Raw genomic sequence first — 9,549 nt, forward strand, 5'->3', positions numbered from 1 at the left:
TCTCTCTCTCTCTCTCTCTCTCTCCTCCCCCCAGGTTTAATTCCCACTACTGAATAAAAAAGGCGATGTGTGTGAGGGGAGGGGGCAAAGCAGATGCATTAGCCGAATGTCAAGCTCACAACAGCCGCCCAAATTCCGAGACAGTACTGCGGTACACTGTAGTGAGAAATAAATCTCAGAAAGTCTTGATTTGTCGCTGGCTGGAGGACGGACGAGAGCCTTGAGCTGATTGGCTGGTGCTAGGGGCGTGGGGTCAGTGGTTGGCTTTGATTGGGCATTTTGTCTTAACGGAAACAAGTCATCAAGGGCTGCAGGGGCGCGGGGGAGGGGGGATGGGGGGGGACTTCGCTAGGATTGCCACGAGGCCCAGTCAAGAGTTGTGGATCCCTCGGACCCCTGGCAGGTTTGGTCCCCTGTAAGTCCTGATCCTCTGTCCCTTGAGAGACCCTTTCCGCTCTGACCGCTACCCCAACCCCCACCTCCGCACGCCCCTGCCAATCCCGCAGCTCGGGGGTGCAAAGGTCCAAGCCCACGTGTCTGCTCACGAACTGGGCCGCGGTGGGGAAACAGGAGGCTGATGCAGGCCTGGGGACAACGAGGAGGTGTCTCCACAGGAGGATGGCTCAGGAGGAGGGTGGCAGGCTTCCCGAGGTGCTGCAGCAGGTCGGGGTTGCCCACAGCATCACAGACCTATCCCAAAAGCTCCAGTTCTATGATTTCTGGGCCCCCAACTACGACCAGGTAAGCTCACCTAGGTCTTCGCCTCCGCTCGCCCAGCCTTGACTTCTCTTTCTGTGAAATGGGAATAGTTGGCCTGGCATCTCTGGCACTGTGAGAATGGAATCAAGGCCTGGGTAAGAATCTGCAGTTATGCATCTTCTGGAGAGGACAGGATCCTCTCTCTTCCCCACGGTGGCCCCTGCCAGCTCTGGACCAGCAACTCCCTGAGGAGGCAACTCAGACTCGGCGTCTGCCTGGAGGAGGTGCCATTACGGATGACAGTGGACCACACAGACCTGGCCCCTGAGGGACTGACCCCCGCAGGTTGGGGACTCCAGACACCCAAGTCTCCTTTGCTTTCCTGGCAGGGCCCCATCCCCGACCCCCCCCCATGCCCCCTTAGCTGGCAGACATACCCCCATGCTCACACCGGGGCACAGGTGGTGGCAGGCTCGGTGTTCTGTCCACAGGATGTGGCTGTCCTGCAGTACCGTGCTCCCAGCCTGGCTGTGGACTGCCTCACCCAGGCCATCCCACATCTGCCCCCCACAGCCCTGATCCTGGACGTGGCCTGTGGTACTGGCCTGGTAGCTGCTGAGGTGAGGCCTCCTCATGTCCCTGTCATCCCAACCTCCCATTGCTCAAATTTCCTGTGCCCAGAACTCTGCCACTGCAGGGCCACTCTCCTCCCAGGCTGTGGGGGACCCTGCTGAGAAAGGGCAAGACCTGAACTGTGACCCAGCTCCCCACCCCAGCTGCAGGTCCGCGGCTTCCTGCAGCTGCACGGAGTGGATGGGAGCCCGGGGATGCTGGAACATGCCCGGGCCCGAGGCCTCTACCAGCAGCTCAGCCTCTGCACATTGGGCCAGGAGCCTCTTCCCAGCCCTGAAGGTATTTCCTCTCTAGCACCAGATACCCCAAGGCCTGCCACACACCTGCCTTGCCAAGCAGCGAGCCCCTTCTCTTGCCACTGAACCCCCATCCACGCTGCAGAATGCTCCCTGAGCCCTGCCACATGGCTGGTGTCAGCCCAGGACTGTGCCCCAGCACCTGTCTCCTGCCCTGGATCTGGGCCCTGAGACACAGGTGGCAGCCCCACTGTGGGGCCCGGCCTCAGAAGTGATCATCGGCCACACAGTAGGCTGAGCATTGTACCAAATGCCCTCCCTACTGCAGGGACCTACGATGCGGTGCTGATGGTGGGTGCCCTCAGCGAGGGCCAGGTGCCATGCACTGCCATTCCAGAGCTCCTTCGTGTCACCAAGCCAGGTAAGGCAGTTCCAGCCCTCCACAGACACCTTCTCCTCTGCACACCTCATACCCAGGCCAAGCGAGGCCTGGGGTCCACCAGCCGCCGCCGCAGATGCAACGGCACAGGTGGAGCAGACAGGTGTAAGGCTTTCCTCATGCCTGGGAGCTGATGATACCTGCCATCAGCAGATGGGGAGGTCCCACCTCATCCCCATAGTCCCTGCCCCATAGGCTGGCAGGGCCAGTTGAAGGAAATCAGACCCCGCAGGCCTTGCTTCTGTCCTGGCATGCAGTACCGACTCAGTTCCGTCCCTTTGTCCTCCAGTTTCCTCACTGTCTCATTGTCTGGTGTTAGAGGGTCTCTCTCCTGGTCTCAGTTCCACATCTGGGGACTGGGGCTGCCCAGTGAGGTGAGGATGTGGTCACTCTCTGCAGCTCTGCACCCTGAGCAGGCTCTGTGTTCGCTGTGGTCTTACTGTGCGCCACTCTGCTCTGCTCTTTGTGGAGGGCATGGACCCTGCCCCCTGAGCCCCCACTGCCCGGATGGCCCCCAGCAAGCACAGGGCAGGGTGGCCCATGAGTCTGTGAGGACTACCCCATGCTGCAGAGCTGAGAGGTGAGCTTTGGAGATCCCCAAGAAGACCTTTGCACAGGAACAGCCAGTCACGAGAGGGTGGCATGTGGGCCAGGAGGCACTGGCCCGGGGCAGGACAGGGTCAGGAAGTCAGGTGGTAAAAACATTTCCTGTCCCTGCCGTTCCTTAGCCCTGCAGCAGGCTGAGAGGGGCTGGGCCCGAGCCTGGACAGGTCTGGGCAGGCTTTGGCTGCTGGCAGATCCAGCCTCCGTGGGGTCACCCAGGAGACACGGGGTTGGGTGAGGAAGATGGGATTTCCATCAAGGAACTCGCAAGGGCCAGGGGGATGGCCAGAGCCCTATCCGCCCCCCATGAGGGACGGGACCCCTGCTGCAGGCCTTCATGCCCCTCTGAGCAGCACTCTGCTCCTCCCCACTCCTACCCCAGGAGCCCTGCCCAGACACATTTTGCATATAGATATGCAAAGCTCTGGTCTTACTGTGGAACAGAATAGTCCTCTCCTCTCTGCCTTGCTGAAACTGAGGCTCAGAAGCACAGGAACTTCCAAGGTCCAATGCGCAGGTGCTTCTTTCCTGTGTGTCCTGACCCAGTTGTGTCCTCCACAGAGGAGCTTGGTAAGCAGTGACAGGGAGGCCAGCAGCTGGCAATGGGCCAAGAATTCCTAGGGTCAAGGACACTTGGGCTTTGAAGGGTGTATAGGAGGCTGTCCAGATGAGAAACATAGAGTGTTCCCAGCAGAGGGGGAGGTCAAAGAAACTGACCTGGGACAAAGCTGCAAATGTCCACAGCCTCAAAGCCATGGTGAAAAGGGACAGGCCTGGGACTATGGCCCCAGTGCTCCCCAGCACCACCTCCCTTCTACCCCATCCAGGTGGGCTTGTGTGTCTGACCACCAGGACCAACCCATCTAACCTTCCATACAAGGAGAATCTGGAGACCACCCTGGTTGGGCTAGAGCGAACTGGGCTGTGGGAGCGCCTGGTGGCTCAACCTGTAGACCGCTGGGAACTGGCCACCTCCAGCCTCGAGTCCAAGAATGGCTTCATCTCCGGCATCATCTACCTGTACCGGAAGAGGGCTTGAGGCCTGGGCCCAACCTCCAACCAGCTGTGACCTTGCATGTCCCATTGCTGCCCCTCTGGAATGCTCTTCCCATTAAAGGAACTACCAGCAGAGATGAAAGGACTCATGGGTCCACAATTCTCTGGCTCCAGGAAAGAGGGTCAAGTGTTCCTGCGTTATCAAGCCAGGCTCATTCCTCCACCCAGTACACCTGAACCAAAGCTGTGAGTTTTGCAAGAGTTGTTTACAGGCAACTGTACACGCAGAGCTGGAGCTGCCGGGCTCCATCCGCCTCCCCGAGGACCCATCTACGGACACTCGTGGGAGGAAGAGAATGAGGGGACTCTAGACAGGGGTGGTGGTGCACATCTGCAGTCCTCGTCCTCTGGGAGGCTGAGGTGGGAGGATCACAAATTCAAGCCCAACCTGGGCAACTGAGTGATCCTCCCTCTCAAAATAGAAATTTAAAAAGGGCTGGAGATGCAGCGCCAAGTCAAGGCAGGAAGAAAGGAAGGGAGGGAGGGAAGAAAGAAAAGAAGGGTGAGACGGACGGAGGGAGGCAAGCAGGCAAGCGGAGCTGGGTGGTCTGCTACGTGGGCACAGTGAGCAGCAGGAGGGAGACAAATGTTCAGTGGTCTCCAAGTGTGAACAAACCAGGACTCCAGGGGCTCTGAAAACATCCGCCTTCCTGTGCTCTGAGACCCTCTGACATCAAAGGGCTGATTATAACACTTGGGTGGCCTCAGGGAAGGGCTCAGGAACCCATTTGAGTCACACAAGGCTATCTCCAACCTAAATATATACACACACATAGTGGTCACCCAGGTGAGCGTACAGCAGAAGTGTTAGCTGGAGTTAAACTAGCAGTGGATGATCCTGTTTTCCCCTGAGTTTTAAAAGAAAGGATGAGCAGCCAGACATGGTGGCACACACCTGTAATCCTAGCACTTGGGAGGCTGAGGCAGGAGGATCACTGCGAATTTGAGACCAGCCTGGGCTACAAAGTGAGCTCAAGGCCAGCCTGAGCTGCATAGCAAGACCTTGCCTAAAAAAAAGAAAAAAATTTCAAGGGCTGAGGATGTAGCTTCATGATTGTAGTTCAATCCCTTGTATCACAAAAACAAACAAGTAAATGAATACTTAACTCTAAGACCTTATCTTAAAAAAAAAAAAAATAAACTAGGGAAATGACTCCACCCTGTTACAAAAGAAAAATGTGTCAATTCCACAGTTGCCTGCGGATTCAAGAAGAGAAGAGACAGGTGCAGAGGAAGGAGTGCAGGGGAGGGGACGGGGACGGGGACGAGGGTCGGGGCCAATGACAACTCCTCCATGGACTCTGGGAAGGTGTCTTTGGGAGGGAGGCGGCTCAGAGCCGGGCCTTCAGGACCAGCAAGATTCAGAGGGTGGGGACAGAAAAGACACATTCCAGGCTGAGGCCTGGGACACCTCCCAGCTCAGACAAAGCTGAGCTTTGCGGGGCACTGACCTCGGGAGTCTCCATTTGTCGTCCTCCTTTCTGGCCTCACCAACACTTCCCTGAGAACTGGGTCCTGGGCTTCCGGTCTTCCCTCCAACTAAAGGGCCTGGAGGAAGTCTTTTCAGAGAACTTTCAGCTCCCTGAAACCATGCTTGGACATCCCGGTCACAGCGGCCCTTGCTGATCCCTGCCCTTTCCTCAGCCCCAACCCCCCACCTCCATGGCTGGATTCAGAGGCAATTCATAGTCCTTGTGTGCACACTTTGTTTATTGTAGAAAATAATAATAATTACAGTGATGAATAGAACATCTTAAATTACAAAAACAGAAACCAGATGGCCAGTGGAGGAAGTCCAGGGACCCTCCCCCAGGTGGGTCGATGTCAGGCCCCCTCCCCAGACACTAACCAAACCTGTTTCTTCCGCCTGCACCCCTCCCACAAACCCGTCCAGCCAGTCCGAGCGCCATTCCGAGGGCAGGTGGGTGGCCTGGTGCTCTCATGGGTGGTACAGGTTTCCACAGGGGCAGATTTCCATGTCGAAGTCACAGATCCACCCAGTCACCTGCCATCCCCTATCCGTCATACCAAGGCCTGGGGCACCCAAGGACACGGGGAAAGCGGCAAGAAAAGGCGAGAAAGAAAACCGGAGCAACAGGGATGAGGGCAGGGAGCCACTGTGGACAGCACGGGCACCGGCAAGGGACTCAGGGAGGAAAGCCTGAGGTCGGGGCTGAGCCGTCCTGGCCAGCAGGAGCCAGCTCCCCACGCCACCGCCACTTTGTCGATTCCGTGGGCCATGCGGAGCAGGTGGCTTAGGAGTCTCTGACTGTTCATTCTGGCTATGGAGAAGAGAGGCCTCGGTGAGGTGTCCAGGGGCCAGAAAGGGTCAAGGACTGCTCCATCCCTGCTAGCCCAAGTGCCAGCAGTCAGAAGTCTGTGGCAGAGCCATCCTGGGGTCCCCAGCCGGATGGATGGAGTTCAGGCCAGGAAAAAGAAAGCCAAACGGGACAGTGTGGCTTGGCAGTTCCTACACGTAGTTGCTGGTCGCGGCAGAGCGGGCCGCCGAGTACTTCGCTGAGTAGGGCTTGTCGCTGCGGGGAGGGCAGTTGCAGCACAGGAGGGCCCCACCGAGCAGCAGCAGCCCCGAGGCCGCCCAGCCAATGTAGAGCGAGGCACCCATCTCCCGCTTCTGCCCAGACGCCACCAGCGGACTGTAGAAGTCCCGGATGATGTTGTTGGCCGTCCAGGACACAGGCACCAGCACCAGCAGGCCAGCCAGCAGGAACACCACGCCTGCCACGATCATGGTCTTAGCCTTGGTGGTCTCATCCTCCAAGCAGTTGGTGCACTTGCCCCCAACCACGGACAGCAGCATCCCCAGCGCCGCCACAATGATGCCCACGACCATGAGTGCGCGGGCCGCCTGCAGGTCCTGAGGCAGCGCCAGCAGCGAGTCGTGCACCTTGCACTGCATCTGCCCCGTGCTCTGCACCACGCAGTTCATCCACAGGCCCTCCCAGCTGGTCTGCGCTGTGACAATGTTGCTGCCGATGAAGGCTGACACGCGCCACATGGGCAGCGCGCAGCCGAGGATGGTGCCCAGCCAGCCCAGCACAGCCAGCGAGATGCCCAGCACCTGCAGCCCCATGGAAGCCATGGCTTATCCGCGTCGGGGGTTCCTCCTGAGAAGTTCAAGTTCCACCTGGGGCAGGGAAAGCCTTTCCCGAAGAGGCCGGAGAGACAAAGCCAGTTGCTGCCGCCCGCGGCAAGTGTCACCCAACCAGTTCCTTTCTGCGCCACCACCAGCTGCCACCCAGCAATCGCATACAGGTGCAGTTATACAGCTCCTGAGGAGGGGCGGGGACAGAGGAGGGACCAGATCCCTGGGGGCCTCCCCCTGACCAGTTTCACTGGATTCCTGAGCCATGGCCAACAAAGAAAGGTACAAAGGCCCCAGCCCCAGGCCCCTGAGTCACCGATGGTCTCAGAAGAAACTGCCCTCTCCCCTGCCCTGTGCCCAAGCTGAGCTCAGACAGGATTCAGACAATGAGTCACAGGCCCGGGGGCACCTGATGTCCTCAGGGACAGATAGAGAGGGTGGCAGCCAGGCTCTGCCACCTGCAGGACCTGAAGCCTAGATGGGGTCCTCACAGCCCAGGCTGCACCTTGGCAGGCTTGGATTGGAGGAGGGGCAGGACCCTGGCGGGGAGATAATGGGAGGGGAAGTCCTGGGAGTGTCGGTGAGAAATTCCTCTGTGATGACCGGATCACTTTCGGTCCTTATCTCTCCTGTCATATGATGTTAGTGCTGCTATTATTATTATTATTATTATTTGCTATCATCATCTAGACATTTGACCTTGCCAGTAATTTTCCCAGCATTGGCCAGAGGAGGTTTGGGGGTACAAGGAGCTGGGGTCCGCGGGCTCCTGGGTGTAGCACTTCTTGCCTGTGCCCTCATTTTGCTCACCCAGCAACCCCAGCTCTGCTCCGCTAAGGGAGATGGGCCTGGGGGTGATGCTCTTTCGGCTAAGGCAGAAGAGACAAGAGCCTGAACCTGCTCAGCCAGAACTGGGTGGGGAAAGCAAGCAGGGGCCAGGCCCAGGGGCACCTTCCACCCCATCAATAAATGTGTTTACCCTGGAAGACACCAGGCGACAGATAAGGCCAGGCCAGGTGCAGGCCAGGCCAGGTGCAGTTTTGGAGTTTCGTGAGACTTCAAAGGGGAGAAGAGCTGGGGTTGGGATGGCTGTGGGGTGTAGTGGGGCTGAACAGTGAAGGTGTGCTGTGTGACGCGCACAACTCCAGGGGGCGCTGAATTCTCTACAGTAAGCTGGGCACCGAACACCGCTGTGAGTTGAGCGGGGTGGGGCAGGTACAGCAGCCTTTTCCGGAAGCCAGGAAGCCAGCTGGAGACTGGGCCCGTGGGGGAGGGGCCAGAGTGAAAGGGTCAGGAATGTCTGCCTCTCGTCCCCAGCCTGTGTGCACCTGGGCACGGAGGGCAGAGGTGAGCAAGGGCATCGGTTGGCAGGCCAAGGGGTGTCCATGCCCCTCCCAGGGCACCTCCAGATGCACGCACAAGGCAGAGAGGCTATGGGGACCCAGGGTAGGAAGGGGTGGCTCATGGTGAGGGACCTGGAGCCAGGCAACTCAGGGCTAGGCTCTCTGGCACCCTTGAGTCCCATCCCTTTCAAGCCCTAGGATGACTGTGTGTCTGAAACAGGATCTTGCTAAATCATTAAGTTGCCCCAACTGGGCTCAAACTTCTCATCCTCCTGCCTCAGCCTCCCAGACTACTGGTGTCACGGTCCTGTGCCACCACACCCAGCTGCTGCGCGGCCAGCTCTGACCCGGAAGACCCCTGAGCTTCCCGGGGAGAATCACCAGCGGGGTTCAATCAGTGTTTAAGGGGCACATAGGAGACGTGGGGCCACCTGGTAAACACAGGCCCAGAAAGACAATCTGTTACAAGTGGGAGGGGTGACACACACATCTCACATCTGTGTCTTCCCAGCCAGCCTGGAATTCCCAGAGGACACACAGGCAAGTCTTAAGCAGTAGGTGCGCAGCGGGTAAGGATTGAGGAAGGCACCAGGGAGGTGGCGCCCACCTGCTGTCCGGAGGGGGCGCCTCCACACCTGCCCCGCCCACGGGACGCACAAACAAGGACAGTTTCTGCCGGCCACACCTCCCTCCCGGGACTTTCCTTACTCAGGCTCTGAGGAACCCTGCGATGGCCTGTGGGCTGATCCCCTGGCGAGATAGCACCCACCTGATGCACTGGAAGCCTGTCTCACCTGTCACCTCACCACCAGTGGTAAACTGAGGCCCAGTGAGAAGCCCAGGTTTGTCCAGGCCAGACAACTGCCCCTTACCTGCCGCTTCCAGCACAGCACAGGTGGCCGGACACTCCACCCCCACCCAACACCCCTCCTCCACTCTTCCGGTTGTGCCTTTCCTGGAACTCCCCCAGCGGCGCTGCGGTAGCGCGCCAGGACTTTACAGCTGGGGCCCACGGAAGCAGCCAGAGAGATGGGCTGGCACTTCATGTGAGACAGGACCACCTGCCCCCATGGCAAGCCCCACTGCTCTCCTGGGCCTCCGCAGCTGCCTGGAGACGGAGCTCAGGCTGCGGCACGGTGCGCTGCTTTGTTTTTCTGCTTCCCAGCGCGTACTAACGCCGGATTGTGTTACCTGGGCTGGTTTTAATCCAAACATCCCTTCCACCAGATCAGCTCCGCCGCACCTGCCCACTTACACAATCTCCTCCCCCCCACATCCCCACACCCCCAGTGATTGAACCCAGGGCCATTCCCCCTGAGCTCCATCCCCAGACCTTTTTTTTTTTTTTTATTTTAAGATGAAGTCTCATTCAGTTGATAAATTACCCAGACTGGGCTGGAATTTGTGATCCTCCTGCCTCAGCCTCCTAGAGAGCTG

General features: G+C 58.6%; 2 protein-coding genes across 5 annotated transcripts; one reads left to right on the forward strand and one right to left on the reverse strand.

The window, feature by feature from the left end:
• The first annotated feature begins 332 nt into the window (after positions 1–332).
• Positions 333–3,751, forward strand: Mettl27 (methyltransferase like 27). Of its 4 annotated transcripts, XR_002820967.1 has the most exons (8): positions 333–415; positions 615–741; positions 927–1,044; positions 1,273–1,319; positions 1,476–1,611; positions 1,897–1,989; positions 2,477–2,587; positions 3,438–3,523. XR_002820967.1 is itself a non-coding variant. In XM_023714581.1 (7 exons), the coding sequence occupies exons 1-7, from the start codon at positions 333–335 to the stop codon at positions 3,647–3,649; spliced, it is 816 nt and encodes a 271-aa protein (XP_023570349.1). In that variant the 3' UTR covers positions 3,650–3,751. The 4 variants fall into 4 exon arrangements, 3 of the variants coding, with proteins under 3 accessions (XP_023570349.1, XP_004630626.2, XP_023570350.1); XM_023714581.1 differs by lacking the exon at positions 2,477–2,587 and having other exon boundaries at positions 3,438–3,751; XM_004630569.2 differs by lacking the exons at positions 927–1,044; positions 2,477–2,587 and having other exon boundaries at positions 1,191–1,319; positions 3,438–3,751.
• A 1,607-nt stretch (positions 3,752–5,358) lies between these two features.
• Cldn4 (claudin 4) lies at positions 5,359–6,932 on the reverse strand. Its single transcript, XM_004630427.2, has one exon. The coding sequence runs from the start codon at positions 6,764–6,766 to the stop codon at positions 6,137–6,139; it is 630 nt and encodes a 209-aa protein (XP_004630484.1). The 5' UTR covers positions 6,767–6,932; the 3' UTR covers positions 5,359–6,136.
• Positions 6,933–9,549: the final 2,617 nt, after the last annotated feature.

The sequence above is a fragment of the Octodon degus genome, unplaced genomic scaffold (assembly GCF_000260255.1).
Source record: "Octodon degus isolate 3935 unplaced genomic scaffold, OctDeg1.0 scaffold00035, whole genome shotgun sequence".
In the NCBI taxonomy this organism is placed as follows: domain Eukaryota; kingdom Metazoa; phylum Chordata; class Mammalia; order Rodentia; family Octodontidae; genus Octodon; species Octodon degus.

Coding starts and splice junctions, on each gene's coding strand:
- Mettl27 (XM_023714581.1), top strand. CDS start 333: ATGGGGGGGGACTTCGCTAGGATTGCCACGAGGCCCAGTCAAGAGTTG. Junction 742..926: donor GGGCCCCCAACTACGACCAG/GTAAGCTCACCT, acceptor GGCCCCTGCCAG/CTCTGGACCAGCAACTCCCT. Junction 1,990..3,437: donor CCTTCGTGTCACCAAGCCAG/GTAAGGCAGTTC, acceptor TACCCCATCCAG/GTGGGCTTGTGTGTCTGACC.
- Cldn4 (XM_004630427.2), bottom strand. CDS start 6,766: ATGGCTTCCATGGGGCTGCAGGTGCTGGGCATCTCGCTGGCTGTGCTG.